This window comes from Oncorhynchus nerka, linkage group LG13 (assembly GCF_034236695.1).
Source record: "Oncorhynchus nerka isolate Pitt River linkage group LG13, Oner_Uvic_2.0, whole genome shotgun sequence".
Taxonomy (NCBI): Eukaryota; Metazoa; Chordata; class Actinopteri; order Salmoniformes; family Salmonidae; genus Oncorhynchus; species Oncorhynchus nerka.
Window position 1 is genome coordinate 71,497,124 of NC_088408.1, and position 26,264 is coordinate 71,523,387.

Consider the following 26,264-nt stretch of genomic DNA (forward strand, 5'->3'; position numbering starts at 1 on the left):
TACTTCTGTGAATTAATGAGGCAGAACACACCTCAATTCAAACTCGTGTTAGAAAATAATTATAAATTTGACAAGTTAAAACCTATAGATAATTAGCGGGCAGTGCGGGTTAACTGTCCTGTTGCGTAACTGTTACGAATCCCTTTTGGCCCGACAGTCTAGGGGGGGATGGTAATGAGACCCGTAACATAACTCATGCAAATTATAATTGTGACAAAGTAAAAGTGAGAACGAAATAACCACGACTACTGAAATCTACCGTCAAACTCAGGGTTTATTAATAAACACACGGTAATGGGGGGAGCAGGAAAAGGGGCTGAGCTGGACCCAAGGAAAGAAACAATAAGTATTCAAAAACACCCCTAAACTAGACTAGCCTACTGTAACAACAGCTAACTAACCAAAAATACAGTGGGTGGTCCGCCCAGTTCTAACTAGTGTATTTAACAAAGTCTACCTACGGGTAGTGTATGCCCATGGGCGACTTGTCTTGGTTTCCCCTTTTCCCACCAGCAATCAAACACAAACACCATAACCAAAAACAATACTCACAGGTGATGACAAAGTGCTATGGAGGTGCTCAAACAAAAGAGAGGTTAATACACAAAGAGAGAGTGAAACACAGAGACCTACAGACATGGCATTTACAGAGAGATTGAGCTCTAGAGCAAACAACTGACAGGGTTTTTAAACCAAGGGAAAGGGTGATTGGGTAGGAAACAGGAGGAGGTGTGTCTTCTGATTGATTGTTGACTGATTGGGGAGTGATCATTTTCACCTGTGAGGGGAGAAGGAGAAAAAGAACACAGGATACACACACACACACACACACACAGGATACCTGTATCCGTAACAGTAACAATCACATTTTGGAACAGTGAGTGCATTCTGACATCACGTGCATAAAACTCGCGCTGGGGGCGACCGTTAGCGATATATGGAACTCACATGTGAAAAGGATAACGCGATTGCGGCCCGAAGAGGTTAACGGGATGATATGACACCAGACAGTGAAAGTGCAGGGCGCCAAATTCAAAACAACAAAAATCTCATAATTACAATTCCTCAAGCATTCAAGTATTTTACACCATTTTAAAGATAAAATTCTCGTTAATCCAGCCACAGTGTCTGATTTCAAAAAGGCTTTACAGCGAAAGCACCACAAACGATGTTAGGTCACCACCAAGTCACAGAAAAACAGCCATTTTCCAGCCAAAGAGAGGAGTCACAAAAAGCACATAGAAATAAACTTAAATCACTAACCTTTGATGATCTTCATCAGATGACACTCATAGGACTTCATGTTACACAATACATGTTTTGTTCGCTAAAGTGCATATTTATATCAAAAAAATTCCTTTTACATTGGCATGTTACGTTCAGTAGTTCTAAAACATGCGGTGATTGTGCAGAGAGCCACATCAATTTACAGAAATACTCATCATAAATGTTGATGAATATACAAGTGTTATTCATGGAATTAGAGATATACTTCTCCTTAATCCAACTGCTGTGTCAGATTTCAAAAAAACATTACAGAAAAAGCAAACCATGCAATATTCTGAGTACAGCGTTCAGACAACAAAGCAGCCAAAAAGATATCCGCCATATTGTGTAGTCAACATTAGTCAGAAATAGCATTATAAACATTCACTTACCTTTGATGATCTTCATCAGAATGCACTCCCAGGTCCACAATAAATGTTTGATTTGTTCGATAAAGTCCATCATTTATGTCCAAATAGCTTTTTTTGTTAGGGAGTTCAGGAAACAAATCCAAAACGCGCGTTCGGGAAACAAATCCAAAAGCGCGTTTGGGAAACAAATCCAAAACGCACGTTCGGGAAACAAATCTGCTCGTTCAGGGCCAGACGAACGTCGGACAAAAAGTTCAAAAAGTTATATTACAGGTCGTAGAAACTTGTCAAACTAAGTATAGAATCAATCTTTAGGATGTTTTTATCATAAATCTTCAATAATGTTCCAACCAGAGAATTCCTATGTCTGTAGAAAAGCAATGGAATGAGAGCTAACTCTCGTGACTGCGCCTCAGGCACTCTGCCAGACACCTGGCACAATCCCCTCTCATTCTCTCCCCCTTCATAGTAAAAGCCTGAAACAAAGTTCTAAAGACTGTTGACATCTAATGGAAGCCTTAGGAAGTGCAATATGACCCCATTTACACTGTATATTGGAATGGCAAAGAGTTGAAAAACTACAAACCTCAGATTTCCCACTTCCTAGTTGGATTTTTCTCAGGTTTTTACCTGCCATATGAGTTCTGTTATACTCACAGACATCATTCAATTGCCGATTGTTATGAAAACTTGAAAAATCGGTCGACCTCTAGTATGCATGGGTGTCCGAGCTGTGTGCCAGTAGTTTAGACAGACAGCTCGGTGCATTCAACATGTCAATACCTCGCATAAATAAAAGTAGTGATGAAGTCAATCTCCTCCACTTTCAGCCAGCAGAGATTGACATGCATATAATTATTAGCTCTCTGTAGTCAACATTAGTCAGAAATAGCATTATAAATATTCACTTACCTTTGATGATCTTCATCAGAATGCACTCCCAGGAACCCCAGTTCCACAATAAATGTTTGTTTTGTTCGATAATGTCCATCATTTATGTCCAAATACCTCCTTTTTGTTAGCGCGTTTAGCCCAGTCATCCAAATTCATGACTCGCGATCACTAGGTGCAGACGAAAAGTCAAGAAGTTCCTTTATAGTCCATAGAAACATGTCAAATTATGTATAGAATCAATCTTTAGGATGTTAACATAAATCTTCAATAATGTTCCAACCAGAGAATTCCTTTGTCTGTAGAATTGCAATGGAATGCAAGCTAACTTTCAAGTGAACTCGCGTTGCCAGCTCATGCCTCTCTGCCAGACCACTGACCCATTCCCCCCTCCTTTACAGTAGAAGCATCAAACAAGGTTCTAAAGACTGTTGACATCTAGTGGAGGCCTTAGGAAGTGCAATATGACCCCATTTACACTGTATATTGGAATGGCAAAGAGTTGAAAAACTACAAACCTCAGATTTCCCACTTCCTGTTTTGATTGTTTTTCAAGTCTTTGCCTGCCATATGAGTTCTGTTATACTCACAGACATCATTCAAACAGTTTTAGAAACGTCAGGGTGTTGTCTATCCAAATCTATTAACTAATAAACTAATATGCATATTCTAGCTTTTATGGCAGAGTAGCAGGCAGTTTAATTTGGGCATGCTTTTCATCCAAAATTCCCAATGCTGCCCCCTACCCTAGATTAGTTAATTGAAATGCATTCCAGGTGACTGCCCCATGAAGCTGGTTGAGAGAATGCCAAGAGTGTGCAAAGCTGTCGTCAAGGCAAAGGGTGGATACTTTGTAGAATAATATATTTTATATTTGAGATTCTTCAATGTATAACTTTTGACTGGTACTGTACATTCACTCAATTCTCTAGAATGTAGAGAAAGGGGCAATTCCAGAGGATGCTATGAAATGAATCTCAAAACAGTTATTTCCCTGTCTTTATAAATCAAGAAATGAATCATTGTTCTCTACAATATTGTAATTTAATATACTTGTACTTGATAGTGTTGATGAAATAAGACATTTAAATTGCTTTGACCGTTGCTAGTATAGACTTTCGTCGCTCTTGGTTGTAATCTCTTTCATATTTGGCTATGGGAGGTGCTCTGATGAAGGTCCACTGACCGAAAGCTCAGCCACAATTTTAAAAAATTGCAGATAATTTTTTACTGTTTATCCAGCATTTGGAGGTGGAACCATTTGGGTGGGTTACCGATGGTTGGACCAATTAAAATCAACTTGATACCCATGTCATATTTATGTCCAGATCCATAGCTTTCATTGGCGATCAATCTACATTGAGAGTTTCTATGGCAATTTAAAGGGAAAGAATCAGAAATACAATATGAAAACAGGAATACTGTCTTCAGGGGGTGGATATTAAAATTCATTCTGTTAGCTTTGGAAATAAATATATATTTAGTCCTTATTTTGCATTCTGCAGATTTCATTTAGAAAAAGCCCATGTCGATCACAAACCGGCAGCCAGTTAGGTTGTCAGTTGATGTTCAAAGTCAGTCCCGTTGTCACGGAGCAGTGCCAGAGTTAAGTTAATGCTAAATTCTCAGAGTAAATAGTCTAACTTTTGAACCATATACAGTGCATTCGGAAGTATTCAGACAGACTTTTCCCACATTTTGTTAGGTTACAGCCTTATTCTAAAATGGATTTTAAAAATAAACAACACAAAAACCTCATAATGACAAAGCAAAAATTTTTGCAAATGTATAAAAAGACTGAAATATCACATTTACATAAGTATTTAGACCATTTACCCAGTACTTTGTTGAAGCACCTTTGGCAGCGATTACAGCCTTGAATCTTGGGTATGATGCTACAAGCATGGCACACCTGTATTTGGAGAATTTCTCCCATTCTTCTCTGCAGATCCTCTCAAGCTCTGTCAGGTTGGAAGGGGAGCATCGCTGCACAGATATTTTCAGGTCTCTCCAGAGATGTTTGATCGGGTTCAAGTCCGGGCTCTGGCTGGGCCACTCAAGGACATTCAGAGACGTATCCTGAAGCCACTCAAGCGTTGTCTTGGCTGTTTGCTTAGGGTTATTCTCCTGTTGGAAGGTGAACCGTCAACCCAGTCTGAGGTCCCAGTGCTCTGGAGCAGGTTTTTATCAAGGATCTCTGTAGTTTGCTCCGTTCATCTTTCCCTTGATCCTGAGTAGTTTCCCAGTGCCTGCCACTGAAGAACACCCCCACAGCATGATGCTGCAACCACCATGCTTCACCGTAGAGATGGTCGTGGGGATGGTGCAAGGTTTCCTCCAGAAGTCGTGCTTGACATTCAGGCCAATGAGTTCAATCATGGTTTCATCAGACCAAAGAATCTTGTTTTTCATGGTCAGAGTCATTTAGCTGCCTTTTGTCAAACTCCAAGCGGGCTGTCGTGTGCCTTTTACTGAGGAGAGGCTTCCGCCTAGCCACTCTACCATAAAGGCCTGATTGGTGAAGCGCTGCAGAGATGGGAGAACCTTCCAGAAGGACAACCATCTCCACAGAGGAACTCTGGAGCTTTGTCAGAGTGACCATCAGGTTCTTGGTCACCTCCCTGACCCCCGATTGCTTAGTTTGGCTAGGCAGCCTGCTCTAGGAAGAGTTTGGAACCACCAAGACTTCTTCCATTCAAGAATGATGGAGGCCACTGTGTTCTTGGGGACATTCAACGCTGCAGGAAGTTTTTGGTACCCTTCCCCAGATCTGTTTCTCAACATAATCCTGTCTTTGAGCTCTATGGATAATTTATTCTACCTCATGGTTTGGCTTTTGCTTTGACATGCACTGTCAACTGTGGGACCTTATATAGACAGGTGTGTGCCTTTCCAAATCATGTCCAATCAATTGAATTTACCATAGGTTGACTCCAAATCAAGTTGTAGAAACATCTTAAGGATGATCAATGGAAACAGGATGCACCTGAGCAAACTGTCAAGTCTAATAGCAAAGGGTCTGAATACTTAAGTAAATAAGTTGTTTATTTTTCATACATTGCTACAATTTTGAAAAACTTGTTTTTGCTTTTTATGGGGTATTGTGTGTAAATTAATGAGGGGGAAAAGACGATTCAATACATTTTAGAATAAGGTAAGAAAATGTGGAAAAAGTCAAGCTGTCTGAATACTTTCGGAACGTACTGTATGGTAGAGACGTGGGGTTTGGACGATTGTTTTTCGGACACAAATACCTATTGAATGGACATTTTTATAAACCTTGAAAGAATTATTCATTTTATGGGTGAACACCATACAATAGGTTACTGTATAGATCAATCGATAAAAATAAAAATTCTGGTTTCTAAAGTTCTATGTTGTGTTCCTTACTTTTATTAGTTAGAGCACTGCCTATGGCCAAATGTTTGTTTGTTTTTTTCTTCTCAGGAAGAAACATAGAGAAGTGATTTATGTTAGCCTATCAAACACCTTTGTTTCCACATGTCAGAAAACAGAGAGTACTATTACTGAACCAACCAGCTCCCCATCTGATCCCTTGAGCTAACCTGGACCCTGTCTTACCTGAGAGGCAGCAGGAAGCCGTAGCGGATCACCACCCCCAGCCCCCACAGGACCGTCAGCCTCAGGCTGATGTGCTGGAAGTTATAGTTGCTACGGGTCAGCAGGTTCCATGACTCCAGCTCCTCAGCAGAAAACCTCTTGGTCACCTCGTCGTCCATGATGCTCTCCACTCCTCGCCGGCAGAAGTAGAAGATGTCAGACATCTCAAACTCAGAAGCGGAGTCCAGGTCCCGGTTACTGCCACGGCGCCGGATCTCATTAATCTCCTCCTCCAGGGAGGTGGGCTCCTTGGCAATGATGGCTGCAATGCCCCAGGGAGACATGGGAAATGGTTAACACCTATACACCAGACAAACTCATCAACAACACAGAACACACTCAAAACACACAGCCTATCACTCACCATTCGAGTAGGGCTTGTACAAGAGATGGTTGTTATCCTTGGCTCCTCTTTCAATTCTATGCGTGGCCCACTACAAGAAAAGTAAAGTAGACAGGTCAGGGATTTTTCTGTAATTTTAGGTTGCCTAAGTCCAAACTGTAGTTAAAAATATATACACTACCAGTCAAAAGTTTGGACACATACTCATTGAAGGGTTTTTCTTTATTTTACTATTTTCTACATTGTAGAATAATAGTGAAGACATCAAAACTATGAAATAACACATATGGAATCATGCAGTAACCCAAAAAGTGTTGAACAAATCAAAATATTTGAGATTATTCAAAGTAGTCATCTTTTGCCTTGACAGCTTTGCACACTGCTCGCATTCTCTCAACCAGCTTCACCTGGAATGCTTTTCCAACAGTCTTGAGGGAGTTCCCACAAATGCTGAGCACTTGTTGGCTGCTTTTCCTTCATTATGCAGTCTAACTCATCCCAAGCCCTCTCAATTGGGTTGAGGTCAGGTTATTGTGGAGGCCAAGTCAACTGCTGGAGCACTCTCCTTGGTCAAATAGCCCTTACACAGCCTGTGGTGTGTTGGGTCATTGTCTTGTTGAAAAATAAATGATAGTGGGACTGAGCACAAACCAGATGGGATGGCATATCACTGCAGAATGCGGTGGTAGTCATGCTTGTTAAGTGTGCCTTGAATTCTAAATAAAAATCACAGGCAGTGTCACCAGCAAAGCACCCCCATACAATCACACCTCCTCCATGCTTCACGGTGGGAACCACACATCGCAGAGATCATCCGTTCACGAACTCTGCATCTCACAAAGACACAGCTGTTGGAACCAATAATCTCAAATTTGGAAACGTCAGGCCCAAGGTCCATTGTTCGTGTTTCTTGGCCCAAGCAAGTCTCTTCTTATTATTGGTGTCCTTTAGTAGTAGTGGTTTCTTTGCAGCAACCATGAAGCATTAACCATTAACCATTAATGCATGAAGCATTAACCATTAACCATGAAGGCCCGATTCACACAATCTCCTCTGAACAGTTGATGTTGAGATGGGTCTGTTACTTGAACTCTGAAGCATTTATTTGTGCTGCAATTTGAGGCTGGTAACTAATGAACTTATCCTCTGCAGCAGTGGTAACTCTGGGTCTTCCTTTCCTGTGGCGGTCCCCATGAGAGCCAGTTTCATCACAGCACTTGATGGTTTTTGCAACTGCACTTGAAGAAACATTCAAAGTTCTTGACATTGTCCGGATTGACTGACCTTCATGTCTTAAAGTAATGGACAGTTGTTCCTCTTTGCTTATTTGAGCTGTTCTTGCCATAATATGGACTTGGTCTTTTACCAAATAGGGCTATCTTCTGTATTCCAACCCTATTTTGTCACAAAACAACTGATTGGCACAAATGCGTTAAGGAAAGAAATTCCAAATTAACAAGGCACACCTGTTAATTGAAATGCATTCCAGGTGACTACCTCATGAAGCTGGTTGAGAGAATGTGAAGAGTGCGCAAAGCTGCCATCAAGGCAATGGGTGGCCACTTTAAAGAATCTCAAATATTTTGATTTGTTTAATACTTTTTTGCTTACTACGTGATTCCGTGTGTTATTTCATAGTTTTGACGTCTTCACTATTATTATACAAATGTAGAAAATAGTAAAAAAAAGAAAAACCCCTACTGTATAATACTGGAAAAATTTAAATAAAAGCTAGTCACGGAGAACTTAATTCCAAAAACAATGAATTCAGCAGTATTGATTTTGTTATGTTTGAGCAAAAGAACAGCATTAGCCAAGGCAAAAATGACTTGAATTTCAGGAAATAAGCTTTAAAACGGCAACATTCTCTGAGCTCCATGACAGAACATGTACAATTGCCGGAAATTACCTTCGAAATTGCTAAAATGTCTCAGCTCCATGGAGAAATGTTTTGAATAGCAGGAAATGAACACAATTCTCGACACCGCCAAAAATGAAGGAGAAAAAAAACATTTACACAGCGCCAATTTCCACACCCCTTGCAACGCCCACCTAAACCCCCTTTTGATCCAGAAAAGCTCCTGCAGGTGTTAGCCCGTTACTTCCTAGAGAAACATTCTGCCTCAACCTCCTTCAGACAATAATCAAATTCTAAATAATAGACTTTCCATTTTTACTTTATTTCACATAAAATGACCAAAACAGCTTCATGCTTTATTACGGGAATTATGGGGCAGTTTGACAGGTTAGATAATACAATTACAGATAGGCCTACATTGATATGTCCATTATATTTTATCTACAACACTTGAGTTTATAAAGATGTGCAGTAAATTGCGGACATGTTATCAACAAGTGCCATTTCCAATAGGCCGATATTGCACAAGACAAACACAGTATAACATAAAGCAGTTAATTCTACTAGGTTGATATGTTATTTTGCTATTAGTTTGATATTACTATTCCAGGGCAGCTAGCGATTATGAGAGGAGTCTGTCCCCATGGAAATCATTAGAATGATTTGTTTTCTCTATTTTTTTAGTAATTGTCCGTTTTATGTAGGCCTAAAAGACCATGCTCACCTAAGCTGAATGAAGTGCAGATGTCCATACTGTGTCTGCACACCTAGACAAACACTAAAGTATGAGGCTGGAAATGGACAGTGTTGCACATACCTTAGCAACAACAGGCAGAGCAGGGAGGAGAGGAGGAAGAGGGAGGGGATCCACTGTTCTCAAACTTTTACTTTAACCTCAGGCACTGAGCTGGGTGCAAGTTCACACAACACATCACATCTTTATAGGATCCTGATGTTCACAGACAGGGCGAAGAGGAGCAGAATTCTGCTGCCAGAACATTACAATCTGCTCAAGCATCTATCTTACACATACATTACACTCCAATACAGTTATTTGAGCCAAATGGCTAATGGAAGTAGATCAGGGCACCTAGCTAAAAAAAAAAAAAAAAAAAGTGTATAGACTGTGTTCACATTCTAAAAGGCTTTACTAGGCAACAGGCCTTGACAGCAGTTAAGGTTCACCTGATCAACTTCACAACATTACTCTGACAGGATAGGTAAACTGGACATTTACAAGACTGACCACTTGTGGGCAGGAGCACAACAACATAGTAAGAGGCAAAGCATCTTTGCTACTTAGCAGTGCCAGGCCAATGTCAACAACACTACAGGACGAAGGACAGTTCTCTTTAGAAACTGAAATTGACCATCCCACCTTTTGAAATGATAACACTGCTCACCGAGGGGAGACTTTACAGTTGGTTGGCCTCAACAAAATCCTTACTGACATGACAATACCATTACATGTGAATCATAAGACTAAAGTGCAGCTTATAGGGACACAAATGTGTTTGCTTTGGTTTAGGCTAGTAGATGACGAACATAGCAATCTTGTTGAGTCTGAACTGGAACAGGGCAAATCAAGGCCAGGACATGGCTTAGGACAAAGGGGTGTGGTAGCACAGGATTATATAATACTAACCAAAAAAAAGAGCTGGTGTGTGATACCTCTACACTCACTTCATAGCCTAGATTGAGTAGAAGTTACAGGGTCCTCCTTGTTCATTCTCTCCTTCCCATTCTCTAACACTGCAGTTGATGCAATTTGACTTGTCAAAAAGCATTATACATTTATGGCAATTTAGCTAGTTAGCTTGCACTTGCAAGCTAATTTGTCCTATTTAGCTAGCTTGCTGTTGCTAGCTAATTTGTCCTGGGATATAAACATTGAATTTTTATTTGACCTGAAATGCACAAGGTCCTCTACTCTGACAATTAATCCACACATAAAACAGTCAACCGAATCGTTTCTAGTCATCTCTCCTCCTTGCAGGCTTTTTCATCTTTGAATTTATATGGTGATTGGCATCTAAACTTTCATAGTATTACTACACCGACCGGCAGCACAGTTCGTCTTTCAATCACCCACGTGGGTATAACCAATGAGGAGACTGCACGTGGGTACCAGCTTCTATAAACCAATGAGGAGATGGGAGAGGCAGGACTTGCAGCGCGATCTGCATCAGAAATAGGAATGACTTCTATTTTAGCCCTTGGCAAGGCAGACGCTCGTTGACGCGTGCAAAAGCAGTGTGGGTGCAATAATTGAATAACATAGATTCCTACATTTATTTTGCAACGTGAGCGGTGTGGTCAGCCTGTAAGCTTATTTCTCTCATAAAAATGCTGGTAGACTAGGCTTGGCGCTACTGCGAGCTGAGAAACCTCTCTTATCGCCAGCCATCTCCCTCCAGCCCAATTATTTCTGCCACTAGAACTTTCTCTCAAAGGGGTTGACTGGAAACTGCTCACAGGCTTACTGTCAGCACATAAAGCAGAAGATGACAGAGGGAGATAACCTTCTCTGGTTTCATCTCACTAGTGAGAGGTGAACAGACAGCTAGGCTAACTCCCAACAACCATTGAAACCTTTGATTAATCATATTGAGAGACACTTGATCCCATCAGCAGACCAAACAAGAAAGTGAATGTTGATAATGTAGGGTCAGAAGCACATATCCCACAAAGTCATGTTCATACCATAAACATGTAGCCAGATAAAGACTTTTAGTACCCAGGTCTGTACCGTTCTCTCTGGTCTCTCCATAGTTACATAATGAGGGAGAGGCAGGGCCCCTGGCCATCATGTAATCTCCACCCAACAACCACTGAATGCACGGCTGTCTGGGTACTAGTGATAAAAGGTCACTGTGAAGCCAGAGTTGTGAAGAGTGCCACTAACAATTGACTTATAGTGGCCAGCCAGCAAAGTTTTTATTGACTCTCTTGGCAGTGACCCATTATATTGTTGAGTCATTGATTAGAGTGGTGCTAACTTTATGCTTGTGTGCTATTGCTATTACACACTCATTATACCCATATTATATTACATGTCCTGCTTCGGCATCTCTGTGACAACAAAGGTGCTTGTCGTGACTTCATGTGAAGCACATTGTAAATATGGACCTGAACTGAACTCACGCAATAGAGAGTTGATGTCGAAAGGGAGGGATTGAAGGTGGGGAGGTGCACATGACCTACAATAAACTAAATTCCCATTGCTAAATCCCAGTTTGGGTCAGGTGCACTGTCAAACAAGGAAGTACCACATCACTGCACACAGTGAGTATAAATAAAATCACATAGACATGCTAACCATGTGTATGTGACAAATAAATTAGATTTGATTTTGATTTGTATAATTCATGCACTCCACTCAAGTCTATGTCAGTCATAAATGTTGTGTGACATATGCCTACCATCTATTCTCGATCATTCAAATGAATTATGCATGTGCAAATGTCTGATGTGATGTCCTATCTGACCACAAACTGATAACATCTGTGAACCCCAGCAAACAGTGAAATGGTTCCCACTCACCTCAAAGATCTTCAGTAAGGTTTTCATGTAGAGCCGGCGAATGCCAAAGGACACTCCAAAGATGGCAGGCACGATGATGAAGACGAGCAGTAGGGTGAACCACACAGTGAAGGAGATGCCCAAGAGAATGCACAGCAGGTTATCAAAAGGGTTGAAGTCTAAGAATGGGCCCATCTTGAGGCTTTAGGGGGCAATGGGGAGATCCTACTACACAGAATATAAAGGCTACCCAAAAGCAGGAGACAGTGTCGCACTTGTCCGCCTTTTAGGACTCAGTCTCAGTCAGAGCAGTGCCTTCATTAAGACATCTGAGGGACCAGACTCCTCCTCACACTGGTCAGTGAATCAATGTCTGTAGAGGACAGCATCTTGCTGCTGTCTCCCAGCTTTATAGATATGTTATAGCAACTGGGCCTTCCAGTCTATCAGTTAAGTTGTTTTCTGTAGCTTCTTATCATTCAAACTTATTGCGGGGCATTGGTCTACAATGAATTTGGGTTTAACTTAACTCCACTAACTCCACTACCAAACATTTTTTTATGGAGCCGGAAAGGGTTTGAGAATATTGTGCATTGAAAGAATCCAAAAGTTGCAACTGTTTAGTTGAGTATCACATGTTCCTGAAAGAGATGTAAACAAAAACACAAGGTCAGGCCTAAGTGCTGGTCGATACTAGGAAGGTCGGAGATTTCTGATTTGCTAACTCGTTGTAGAAATGTGTCCCCCACTTGGGAAGTATCATAATCAACCAATATGAAGCTTTACGCAAATAATGTAAAATAAAATTAACTGCGCATGATGGACACGACCATGATGCTGGCGTGGCGTCTCTCTCCTTCAGATTATGATGACTCAAATGTTAGGATGGTCAGGCCAGCCAAGTCTGTTCTTCGTAACATTAGTTAGCTAACGTTAGTTCTTTGTAGCTAGTTGCAAGTACTAACGCCACTATATAATATTTAAAAAGAAATACGCTACTATTTCCACGAAACATCACTCCTCGCTCCAGTCACGACATGTTATTATAACATCTGAAACCGGCAAATTAGCTACGTAACGGTAGCTGGCTGGCTGATAACATTTTGGTGAGGGGCTTGCTATTGCACAGTATGAGAATCGAGAAAATTATGTACGTACATTTTCTGACTGTTGCAATCATTTAACACCAACTCAAGCAGACCAGGAAGGGAGAAATTACACGGATTCTAGCTAATAATGTGTCAAGATTTATGCATTCAATCCGTATCACACTTTTAGGCTAGCCAATTAAACTAAACTCCACGAATTACAATAAATTGATTAACTCAACAAATTACGACGGACTTGAGCTGCTACGGATGTGGGCGGGCTGGATTTCAGCAGCCAAATAGCCTGCATTTACACATTAATTGCGGGCTATTCTTAAATCATAGAGTTGAGTCGGCATGGCTAGCTAGGCTAGTATTGAGTACTCTGACTAGGTGGAATGCAGCTACGACCAGAAGTGACTTTTTCTTAGCACTTTAGAAATTACACATTAGTTTAGAAGTAACATAGCAGTTTATGATAAATAGGTTAAGAAAAGGGTTATGGTTAACAAAAAATGCTCTTAGTTCTAACCTGCTGTACTCTGTCACTATTTACCACAGCCACAAAGTAAATATTGGCTAGCTATATAGTACACATTCATTAAACAAAACTTTACTTATGTGTCTTAATTTAAGATTAGGCATAAGGTTAGCAGGGTGGTTATGGTTAGGTTAAAAATCACATGAAGACAATTGTAGGTTAAAAATCACATTAAGACAATTGTAGAAATAGGCGGGGTTTAGACGATCACTTTGTGGCTGTGGTAACCATTGACGCTATACACCATCTATTCACAAACAATATCAAGAAGTCGATTTTTTTTGTGCTACGTTAGCTTTCTATCATGGAAGATGAGATACAATTTCCTGAAACGTGGGTAGATAGCTACATTAATGTACTCACCTAACATTGTTGTCTCCACCCGTGGCCAACGGACAGCGGCATAGACGTAAGGTGATGGAACGATGATGGTGCGCATCAGATGTTCCTGCGAGAATCTCGTCGGTTTTGTGGTCTCGTTTTTCAGCAAGAACAAAAACATTCTTCCTCGTCTCTAAACTGACATCTGGTGGTAGGACGTGGAAGAACAGGCGCATTACTTAACGCTGAACACAAAATACATGTATATAAAATACATCACAGTAGGCCCAGTGAGGGCAATCACACATATGATATAGTTGCGTAAATGCAGTGGTGGAAAAAGTACCCAATAGTCATACTTGAGTAAAAGTTAAAGACACCTTCAAATAAAATGACTCAATTAAAAGTAAGTCACTCAGTAAAATACTACTTGCGTAAAAGTCTAAAAGTATTTGGTTTTAAATGTACTTAAGTATCAAAAGTATAAATAATTTAAAATGTCTTATATTAAGCAAACCAGACAACACAATTGTTTTAAATTTACAGATAGCCAGGGTCACAGTTCAACACTCAGACATAATTTACAAATGAAGCATGTGTCTAGTGAGTCTGCCAGATCAGAGGCAGTAGGGATGACAAGGGATGTTCTCTTGATCAGTGCATGAATTAGACATTTTCTGTCCTGCTAAGCATTCAAAATGTAACGAGTACTTTTGGGTGTCAGGGAAAATGTAAGGAGTAAAAAGTACATTATTTTCTTTAGGATTGCAATGGAGTAAAAGTTGTCAGAAATATAAATAGTAAAGTACATATACCCCAAAAAACTACTTAAGTAAAAATACTTAAAATACTTAAGTAAAAATACTTATGCAATCCACGCTAGACCCTGATAAATCCTCATCTCACATCATGTAAAGTTGAAAATATATATATCACAATGAAAATGTTTGAAGTATAACAAGTTACCTTAGAGCTTCAGTGCTAATATAAGTATATGAATACATAAAGCACACAGGAACTTTAGTTATTTTTATTCATCTTACATCCAGTCATTTAGGTATGGGTTTACAGGATACCACATGGGAAATATTACTGCTCTACTTATCCCTCCCAAGCTTAGACCTGATAGTGTGATCTGCTTACAAAACTGGAATAGGACCAGTGGTGTAGTGGATGGTAAACACAAGTAAATGCAGTTTACCCACCTTTGTGAGACAGTTTACCTACCTTTCATGTGACAGTTTACCGACCTTTTTTTGTATGACAGTAAGAAAATTCAAATGGAAGCATAGATCCCGTTCATTTTTACAGCACGACCGGCAATCAGTTTACCCACCTATTTTCTTTATCACTACATCACTAAATAGGACATTTGGAATTTGGCACATTCATGTAGGCTAATCATTTTTAATGAGAGAATACTGTACCATCCCTTTATTAGAGTCATTTAGCACACATCTCAAACAAGGTCATCTTTCCCCATCACTTTCAGCAGAGAAAAATAAATCAAATGTTCTGTAAACAAGCCAGCTTTTCTTACAAACTAGTGGTAGGAAATCTGTTTACAAGACTTTCTATTTCGCATTCTGAAACTATCCAGGGCCAAGTTACAACAATGGAAAAAACATGTATAGGTTTTGGGTGCCATGTTTGCTTGTGGTACTACTGTCCTTATAGACCTTATACAGCGCTGCACGGTCCCCACTGTACTGTAGAAACCCTGGCCTAATGGTGGGTGCTTATATTTGTCCTGTTAGTCCTGTCCTGGTTTGTCATACTCTGTTCTCCAGCAGGGCTTCGAAGTCTGGCGAGCAGACCAATTTGTGTTTGATGTGACCCAGCACTGACAAGTCACCAGTTCGGCCCTCTCCTGTTCCAATTGACACCAGCTCCTAAGGGGGTGGGGGGAGAGGCAATTATATTGGCACACTTGCACTTTGCTTTAATAATTCCTAATTTGTCTAAAATAAGTTTAATTTGAAAAGGCATCATGAAATCAGCAGAGTGTCAGGTGTTTTGTGGTCCAATGTCTCCTTTGAAGGTTATGGATCTTCCAGCATGACAAGGACCCCAAACACACACCAAGAAGCACACAGGAATTGTTAAGAGGATATGCTGGACTGTTCTTGAGTGGCCAGCGAAGATTCCAGATCTGAATCACATCAAAACCTATGGCGAGCTCTGAATACAGTAGTTGATGGAGGGCACCCATCAAATATTGAAGAATTAGAGCAGTTTGCTGCTGAAAAGTGGGCCAAATTGTCAGTAGAAAGGTGAAGCAAGCTTATTGATGGCTACGATAAGTATAATTCTGCAGATATTTTGGCCAAAGGCTGTGCAACCAAGTACTAGCTCCGGGATGGCAATCATTTAGTCCATTCCCTTAAGTTTACAATTTGAATAAAAAAATATAAAGACTAAGTTAAAAAATGTAATTGTTTCTGCCATGTTGAAAATCCGATAACAAGTGTGACCAAGTTAACTTATTTTAGAATAGGGAATTATTTAAGAAAAGTGCAAAGGAGCCCATATTAATTGGCCACACCTGTATGTTTACATACAACTACAGGGAAGTGAAGATTTGAAGGGAAATTCCACCCTTTTTCCAACATCAAATTCATCACCAACATCAACATACACTACATTACTAAAAGTATGTGGACACCTGCTTATTGAACATATAATTCCAAAATCATGGACATTAATATGGAGTTGGTCCCCGCTTTGCTGCTATAACAGCCTCCACTCTTCTGGGAAGAATTTCCATAAGATGTTGGGAATTTTTCTGCAGGGACTTGCTTCTATTTCAGCTCACAAGAGCATTAGTGAGGTCGGGCACTGATTAGGCCTGGCTCAGAGTAAACGTTCCAATTCATCCTAAATGTGTTAGATGGGATTGAGGTCAGGGCTCTGTGCAGGCCAGTCAAGTTCTTCCACACCGACCGCGACAAACCATTTCTGTATGGTCCTTGCTTTGTGCACAGGGGCATTGTCATGCTGAAACAGGAAAAGGCCTTACCCAAACTGTTGCCACAACATTGTAAGCACATAATCTATAATGTCATTGTATGCTTTTGCGTTAAATGGGGCCTAGACCGAACCATGAAAAACAGCCCCAGACCATTATGGTAAAGCTTGATTCATCACTCCAAAGAACGCGTTTCCACTACTCCAGAGTCCAATGTCGGCGACCAGCCGACACTTGGCATTCTGCATGGTGATGTTAGGCTTGTGTGTGGCTGCTCTGCCATGGAAACCCATTTCATGAAGCTCCCGACGAACAGTTCTTGTGCTGACGTTGCTTCCAGAGGCAGTTTGGAACTAGGTAGTGAGTGTTGCAACCGAGGACAGACGTTGTTTATTTTTACACACTAAATGCTTCAGCACTCGGCGGTCCCATTCTGTGAGCTTGTGTGGTACCACTGCGCGGCTGAGCCGTTGCTGCACCTAGACGTTTCCACTTCACAATACCAGCACTGACAGTTGACTGGGGCAGCTCTAGCATGGCAGACATTTTAAGAACTGACATGTTGGAAAGGTGGCATCCTATGACGGTGCAACGTTGAAAGTTACTGAGCTGTTCAGTAAGGCCATTCTACTGCCAATGTTTGTCTATGGAGATTGCATGGCTGTGTGCTCTATTTTATACACCTGTCAGCAACGGGTGTGGCTGAAATAGCCGAATCCCCTATTTTAAGGGGTGTCCACATACTTTTGTATATATAGTGTATATGAAAACATCAGATTTCCATGTTTTGTAGTAAAACAAAATAGAAAAAGATAAGTGTTTCCGGTGACATCATCCGTAGACACTAATTTCAACCAACTATGAGCTGCCAAAGGTTGTGTTTTCTCTGACCTGGAGGAAAGCGCATGAGGTTCCCAGAGCCACATCTAGTGTGACATGCCCCAGTATGAGCTGCACCCGACCAGACTTCCGAACCAACAGTCGTCCCACCAGACCTTCCTGCAGGTCTCTCAGATGGCAACTGTTCTCCTCCTGCTGCTCCTCCTATTCCACAGAGGACACATACACAAACAAACTGATCATATACAGAGTACACAGAAGCCTTGCTCTCTGAACCACATATTTAATACACCTGAATACCTACTTGAGATTCAGTTTTCAATAGCATGGACTGTCCATCCTCTGACTGCATCTCTGTCTTCACTGGCCTGACCTCTCGGGTGGGGGGCTGCCCTGGTAGAGAGTCGGGGAGCTGGATGAAGAACAGCTCCTCCACTTTGCTCTGACTCCAGGTGTCCAGCAGTTCAGGTAAAACTTCAGGCTCAGGGAGTGGAGGTCGTCTGAAAGTGGGTTCCATCTTCTTGACCTCTGGAGCATCTTCTGGCTCCTGCTTCACTGAAGAGAGGGAGGGAGGGACAGTTATAGTAGATTGTTTTGCCATTCTGTTTCATTTGAACTGACATGAACGTTGGCGATGTAAGAGCTGTGATTATAGTTACCTTTGACTGCATTTGTTCCCTCCATGGCCTCAATGTCCTCCTCAGACTTGTCTGGTTTGAAGGCTAGATCAGTGACATCACTTTCCTCCTTGAATCCCCACCCTGACACAGCCAGGGGCAGCTGAACAGGGCAGCTCCTTACATCACTCCTTAGGTGAGGGTCATCCAGGAACTGGTGGAAATTAGTTGTAAATTACTCATAAGTGGACAACAAACTAGACAATTATTGTACAGACAGACAGTATGATGAGACATAGGTACATGGAAGACTCACATTGTCTCGTTCCAGATTGCGCAAAATTTCTTTGGTCTCTTCCTCTGTCTCCCTCTTCTCCTTCTTAATGTTGATGATGGGTGAGGGACCCACACTTGGTGCATCTCTCTCACCTTCATAGCCGCCTGAATAGAGCACAGGAAGAAAGTTCAAATGAAATGATACATCATTATGGTAATGATACCATATAACAAATGTTATGGAATTACAGCTGAATGACCCTGATTCTACCTCTTTTCTTCATCATAATCTCTGCGGGCCCTTGTTCAAAGATAGAGTGGGACTGGATGACTTCTGGACGTCCCCGGCCCCGACCACCCCTACCACCTCGCTCACGACCCCGATCATTCTCTCTCCTTTCCCTCCTTTGCCCAGCCTCAACATTCTGCCTATAGTATAAGAAAGTAAAACTCTGTTAACAACATATGGTCCTTTAGTATGTGCTGGAAAACATTTCAGTATCATGCAATCACATATATTGTCACAGACAGAACAACTGAACTTACTCTTCTTTAGCTTTTCTGCCAATAATGTTAGGGGTGAAGGTTTTCTGAAATATAAAACATTGAAGCCAAGATGGACCTAGTTAAATAAATACACAAGTGCTGGTGATAGACCATTAAAAACACTCCATACAATTCACTGAGCCTACCTTCTTCACCCCTCCTAAGGTGAGGTCTTTGGTGCGCATGGAAGGGAAGCGGCTGGTGGAGAGGGTAGCTGGAAGCCGGCGTCCCATCACCAATCCCCTGCCACTCCCTCCAGGCGTTGCTGGAGTGCTAGAGGGGCCACCAGGGTCGCTTGAGCCTGGCTCCGCCATCCTGGACAAAGCAATTTGGGAGAAAATTGTATAGGAAAGCTAAATGGATAACTATCCACACGGCTTCATTCAATAAGTCTTCACAAGAACACCTACAGTATATCTGCATGTAGCCCTTATCATGACTACAATTCCATTGGGTCATTCCACATATCTATATGCTGCCTGAGGTAAATGCCCTGATGTGACACTGCCCGATATCATGTAAAAAAGTTCACAGCGTGAAATACCGCGGGGAAAAAATAAGTTAATAAATCGCAGCACCCCGACCCCCGAACTACTTCCCGCGGCTATGGCTCACAATCAATGATTAGCTTTCTTTTTACGCTTGTGATTGTAAAGTCGCAGCATGATAAAGCTCACAGATTGCAAATTCTCACTGGTCCTTTGCTCGTGCCAGATTCTCTTTTAGCCATTGAGGTATTAAAATAACAATCTTTGCGCAAGTGTCCACTAGATAACACAGCCAAAGTCAGATTCCACAGCCACAAGGTCCAAACTGCCTACAAAATGTGTATTTATTATTTGTGTATCTGTGACATTTACTGCATTGTTAGGAGCTAGTAACATAAGCATTTCACTACACCTGCTATAACCGCTGCTAAACTGTGTATGCGAGCAATAAACATATAAAGTTCCAAAAGGTTTCCAAAACCGTATCACTAGCAAGAATTAATAACGTTTCTAAACATTAAAACAGAGCGTCAGGATTGTAGTTCACATGGAGCCAGCTGTGGTCCATACCTTCAGCTGAGAATCCAAGAGGGGGACCCACTGGCCTTCAAATCAAGTTGTATTTGTCATATGCGCCGTATACAACTGGTGTAAACTTTACTGTGAAATGCTTGCTTATGAGCCCTTCCCAACGAAGCAGCGTTTAAAAATAATAACACAAGAGGAATAAAATACACAAGAATGGAGCTTTATACAGGGAGTATCAGTACCAGATCAATGTGCAGGGGTGCGGGGTATTTGAGGTAAATATGTACATAAAGGCAGGGTAAATTGACTGGGCATCAGGATAGAAAGGAGTCAAATAAAGAAGAGAGTAGCAGCAGCTACTGATGAGTAAAAGTGGGAATGTGTGTGCGTAATTTGTATGTTTGTGTTGCATTGATATGTGTGTGTGTATGCGTATTAATGGCACCCAAACTATCTGCACTGACTATCTTGCACTGACCCTACGCACACTCACTAGACTATATATACACACCATATACACACACTATATTGACACTCCCACACACATTCACATTTCCCACACACTAGGTACCATTAATTGACTATTTAGCAGTCTTATGGCTTGGGGGAGGTCGAAGCTGTTTCTGAGCTCGTCGGTCCGAGAGCCGATGCTCCGGTACTGTTTTCCAGACGGTAGCAGAGTGAATAGTCTATGGTTTGGGTGACTAGAATGATTAGCAATTGTTCAGGCATTCCTCTGACACCACCTGATATAGAGGTCCTGGATGGGAGGGAGCTCGGCCTCAGTGATGTACTGGGCTGTCAGCACCACCTTCTGTAGCACTTTGCAGTTGAAGGCGGTGCATTTGCCATACCATGATACAACGCTCGACACACTCCACAACAGCCCTGTCGATGTGGTTGGGGGAGAGCTCTCCCTTTTCTCCTATAGTCCACGATCAGCTCCTTGGTCTTACTGACGATGAGGGAGAGGTTGTTATCCTGGTACCACACTACTAAAATGCTGAGCCATCACGCGCATGTTGATTTTGTCCCCACACACCAGGCGCAATCAGGACAAGCAGGTTGAAATATCAAACAAACTCTGAACCACCTATATTAATATGTGGACTTGTCAAAAAGCATTAAACATGTATGGCAATTTAGCTAGCGTGCTTGCTGTTGCTAGCTAATTTGTCCTGGGATACAAACATTGGGTTGTTATTTTACCTGAAATGCACAAGGTCCTCTACTCCGACAATTAATCCACAGATAAAAGGGTAAAAGTTTGTTTTCTAGTAATCTCTCCTCCTTCAGGCTTCTTCTTTGGACTTTATATGGCAGTTGGCAACCAACTTTAAGGTGCATAACCACTACCAACTGGAGCGTGCACCTCAGTTCATCTTTCAATCACCCACGTAGGTATAAACTCCTAAAAACCAATGAGGAGTTGGGAGAGGTGGGATTTGCAGAGCGTTAAGAGTCACAAATAGAACCAAGCTCTATTTTAGCACCTGGCTACGCAGACGCTTGCGAGCAATGTGGGTGCAATGACTGAATAACATGTGTATATTTATTTTGCAACGCTCACCCATGCGACGCGAGCCGGTGTGGTCAGCATGTAAGTCTCTGACATCCTCCCTGTAGTCTCATTGCCAAAGGTGATCAGGCCTACCACGTCTTGTCGTCAACAAACTTGATGGTGTTGGAGTCGTGGGTGACCAGGGAGGGACTAAGCACACACCCTTGAGGGGTCCCCGTGTTGAAAGTCCCCCTTGGGTTCTCAATAACACTCCCCAGTAGGAGCAGTCCTCCATAGGAATTAATGGAATTCTACAGTATTTCTATTAAATATTAAGGCCAAATATAATTTTTATTGTTTTTTTGGTAGTGGGGACAGTATCATTAGTCATTTCTAAAACTTATACTTTAAGGAAAATTTTATATATTTTTGTTTAGCTTATTATGTAATTTAAAAAGTATTACATGAAGACAGAGGTGTCAAAACTCATTCCACGGAGGGCCGAGTGTCTGCAGGTATGCTGGTCATTTATGAACATTTGAACATCTTGGCCATGTTGTTATAATCTCCACCCGGCACAGCCAGAAGAGGACTGGCCACCCCACATATGCTCTCTCTAATTCTCTCTTTCTTTCTCTCTCGGAGGACCTGAGCCCTAGGACCGTGCCCCAGGACTACCTGACATGATGACTCCTTGCTGTCCCCAGTCCACCTGACTGTGCTGCTGCTCCAGTTTCAACTGTTCTGCCTTATTATTATTCGACCATGCTGGTCATTTATGAACATTTGAACATCTTGGCCATGTTCTGTTATAATTTCCACCCGGCACAGCCAGAAGAGGACTGGCCACCCCACATAGCCTGGTTCCTCTCTAGGTTTCTTCCTAGGTTTTGGCCTTTCTAGGGAGTTTTTCCTAGCCACCGTGCTTCTACACCTGCATTGCTTGCTGCTTGGGGTTTTAGGCTGGGTTTCTGTACAGCACTTTGAGATATCAGCTGATGTACGAAGGGCTATATAAATACATTTGATTTGATTTGGATTTGATTTGCAGGTTGTTTTTTCCTTTCAATTAAGACCTAGAAAACCTGGTGAGGGGAGTTCTAATTAGTGACCTTAATTCATCAATCAAGTACAAGGGTGGAGCGAAAACCCGCAGACACTCGGCCATCTGTGGAATTAGTTTGATACATGTACATTATGGTGTCCGCGATAGAATAAACGTTCCAAAAACTATAATGGTAGGGGAGTGCCAAGATGGAGGCTTCAACGTAGCGTCATCTATTGTATAACTTATATAAATAATTGGATGGAATGCGCATAGCTTTATATTTGTCTTTGAGACCATTCTTCAAGTTTTATAGAGCCTATGCTATTGGTAGTTAGACAAAGTTATAGCTACCACAACTGAGAATCAAGAAGTTGTCAACACATGGCAACAATGCATGCTGGTTACATTAGTTAGCAAGGACTGACTGCGTTTAGATATTGTTGTCTTATTACAATTACCTGATTACTTCTATAGATGTTCACCAAACCAAGATTGCGTTTAAATGTACTGTACCCCTTCTATGAGTAAAACCGTGTCAATTTCATCAGCCAGTGTTCTACTCAAAAAGTCAACATTGACTGCTGTACAGCGCCATGACAGATAGACGTGACGTTGCATCTCGTGTATTTTTGCGGATCAAACATGCGTAGGATTTCTTCTTCTTCTATGGTATAAAGGTGCTATACAAACAACCGTTTAATGTGCATGCTGCCTTCTACTGTGCTGGATTGTGCGATCAATCTTTTTTTTTTTTTTTAAACCTTTATTTAACCAGGCAAGTCAGTTAAGAACAAATTCTTATTTTCAATGACGGCCTAGGAACAGTGGGTTAACTGCCCCATAGAACGACAGATTTGTACCTTGTCAGCTCGGGGGTTTGAAATTGCAACCTTCCGGTTACTAGTCCAACGCTCTAACCACTAGGCTACCCTGCCGCCCCAATCATGGGTTGCCTAATTCTGTACAACAAAGACAATACACTGAACAAAAGTATATACGCAATAAACAACAATTTCAAAGATTTTACAGTTCAGATAAGGAAATCGTTCAATTGAAATAAATTCATTAGGACCTAATCTATGGATTTCACATGACTGGGAATACAGATATGCAACTGTTGGTCACAGATAACAAACAAAATAAGGTAGGGACGTGGATCAGAAAACCAGTCAGTATCTGATGTGACCACCATTTGCCAGATGCAGCTCTACACATCTTCTTCGCATAGAGTTCATCATGACGTTGATTGTGGAATGTTGTCCCACTCCTCTTCAATGGCTATGCAAAGTTGCTGGATATTGGCGGGAACTGGAACACGCTGTCGTAAACGTCAATCCAGCACATCCCAAACATGCTCAATGGGTAACATGACTGGTGAGTATGCAGGCCATGGAAGAATTGGGACATTTTCAGCTTCCAGGAATTGTGTTTGCAACATAGGGCTGTGCATTATCATGCTGAAACATGAGGCAATGGCACGACAATGGGCCTCAGGATCTCGTCACGGTATCTCTGTGCATTCAAATTGCCATCAATAAAATGCAATTGTGTTCATTGTCTGTTGTGTTATGCCAGATCATACCATAACCCCACAGCCACTCTGTTCACAATGTTTACATCAGCAAGTGCTCGCCCACACAACGCTATACACATTGTCTGCCATCTGCTCCGGTACAGTTGAAACCGGGATTCATCCATGAAGAGCACACTTCTCCAGCATGCCAATGGCCATCAAAGGTGAGCATTTCCCCACTGAAGTCGGTTACAACGCCGACGCCAGGTCAAGACCCTGGTGAGGATGACGAGCCCGCAGATGAGCTTCCCTGAGACAGTTTCTGACAGTTTGTGCAGAAATGATTTGGTTGTGGTGAAGAAACCTGCTGTAGAGGTCTGCTGTTGTGAGGCCAGTTGGACGTGCAGCCAAATTCTCTGAAATGACATTGGAGGTGGCTTATGGTAGATAAATGAACATTAAATTCTCTGGCAACAGCTCTGGTGGACCTTCATGCAGTCAGCATGCCAATTGCATGCTCCCTCAAAACTTGCGACATCTGTGGCATTGTGTTGTGTGACAAAACAACGCATTTTAGAGTGGCCTTGTATTGTCCCCAGCACAAGGTGCACCTGTGTAATGATCATGCTGTTTAATTCGCTTCTTGATATGCCACACCTGTCAGGTGGCTGGATTATCTTGGCGAAGGAGAAATGCTCACTCACAGGGATGTAAACAAATGTGTGCACAACATTTGAGAGAAATAAGCTTTTTGTACTTATGGAACATTTCTAGGATCTTTTATTTCAGCTCATGAAACATGGGACCAACAATTTACATGTTGCGTTTATTTATTTTTCTTCAGTATAAATAAATAAATACTTAATAACTTCTAACAAACCTTCCCCCTCCACAAAACCCTTCCAACCTCATCAAACATGATCTCTATCATGCTGAGACTCATCCTTAGGATTATTCAGCATTTCAAAAATCATGTCAACCAATGACATCTGTTACCCTAATAACGCCTTTGACATATCTACAATCATCTTTAACCTGGCATTTCTGCTTCCCACAATCCAAGTTGTGTTGATAACTTTTCCAATGAATGCTATTAAGTCAATTTTATTTACAATCAGTGTCCTTTGACACAGCACAAATATGGGAGCAAGATTTCTGAACAGGCCTTAGTAGAAGCATCAGTTCTGACAGAAGGTCCATTTACTAGGAGAGCAGCCATGGTAGCTCCATTGTCCACCTAGTAGTTCCACCAATCGGTCTTACAGCCTCTGCATATGCGACATCATGATTGTTTCTATATCCCTGGGCCTCTCTAGCCTCTCTCTGCACCTGGCATCCACCAAATGTAAATCAAAACTAGTAGTTGAATTGACCTCTGTACCCAGTGGGTTGGCACATTTTTTCCCCCTCAACTTAGCATAAGCTCCAGGGACATGGCTTTTGATCTTCTTCCCATTGAGAGTTTCCATTTGAAGAATCTTCCCTTGTTGAGCATGACTAACACAAAATATTAGCAGTCTACCATTTCCAATGAACCGGGCTAGTTTTACATCACCTCTTTCTTTATGTAATTTGTTAATCGGATAGGTTGAGGATGCGGCCCTGTGGTGACATCAAACACCATCACAACTTTCCACAATACATACATCATTACTCTTGTTCCCTACCATCACTCTCTTCACGCTCTCTGTACTAGAAGCACCAGTACTTTCAATAACATGGTGTAATGAATACTCAGGAAGAAAAAGGTGTAGATTCACACGCAAAGCGCAGCAGGTGTTTATTTTGCCTTCACAGAAGGCAGGAATAGTGGTCACAGGCAGGCAATGGTCATACACAGGTAGACAAACAGGCAGGTGTATCAAAACTGGGAATTAAGTCTATAACTGTTTCTTACAAATGGGCTAGGCAAAGGCTTAGCAGAGTCAAAATGAACAATACCTCACAAAGCTACAAACAGAATGAACTGAACTAAATAAGGAGCTGATGAGACCAGGTGAGTAACTAACACAGGTGAAATCAATGAACAAAAATGAAAGACAGGGCTACGTTCAAGAACACAACGAAACACAACACAAGGTTGACTAAGAAAATGAATACATAACCTTACACATGGT

General features: G+C 41.6%; 2 protein-coding genes across 2 annotated transcripts in view; both read right to left on the reverse strand.

Annotated features, from left to right (window-relative positions):
• Positions 1-14,764, reverse strand: part of LOC115140043 (glycerol-3-phosphate acyltransferase 4) — a 33,590-nt gene extending 18,826 nt beyond the window's left edge. Inside the window, exons 1-4 of the mRNA XM_029678076.2 lie at positions 13,865-14,764; positions 11,894-12,513; positions 6,514-6,583; positions 6,111-6,411 (exon numbers count right to left, since the gene is read on the reverse strand). Coding sequence (XP_029533936.1) covers positions 6,111-6,411; positions 6,514-6,583; positions 11,894-12,067 — 545 coding nt within the window. The 5' untranslated portion in view covers positions 12,068-12,513; positions 13,865-14,764. The remainder of the gene's footprint in view (positions 1-6,110; positions 6,412-6,513; positions 6,584-11,893; positions 12,514-13,864) is intronic.
• Positions 14,765-14,836: 72 nt separating this feature from the next.
• On the reverse strand, positions 14,837-23,264 carry LOC115140045 (DNA-directed RNA polymerase III subunit RPC4-like). Its single transcript, XM_029678079.2, has 9 exons — positions 23,093-23,264; positions 19,216-19,384; positions 19,070-19,113; positions 18,795-18,952; positions 18,564-18,688; positions 18,290-18,461; positions 17,935-18,185; positions 17,682-17,834; positions 14,837-15,714 (listed from the first exon to the last, which is right to left on the reverse strand). The coding sequence occupies exons 2-9, from the start codon at positions 19,381-19,383 to the stop codon at positions 15,595-15,597; spliced, it is 1,191 nt and encodes a 396-aa protein (XP_029533939.1). The 5' UTR covers position 19,384; positions 23,093-23,264; the 3' UTR covers positions 14,837-15,594.
• Positions 23,265-26,264: the final 3,000 nt, after the last annotated feature.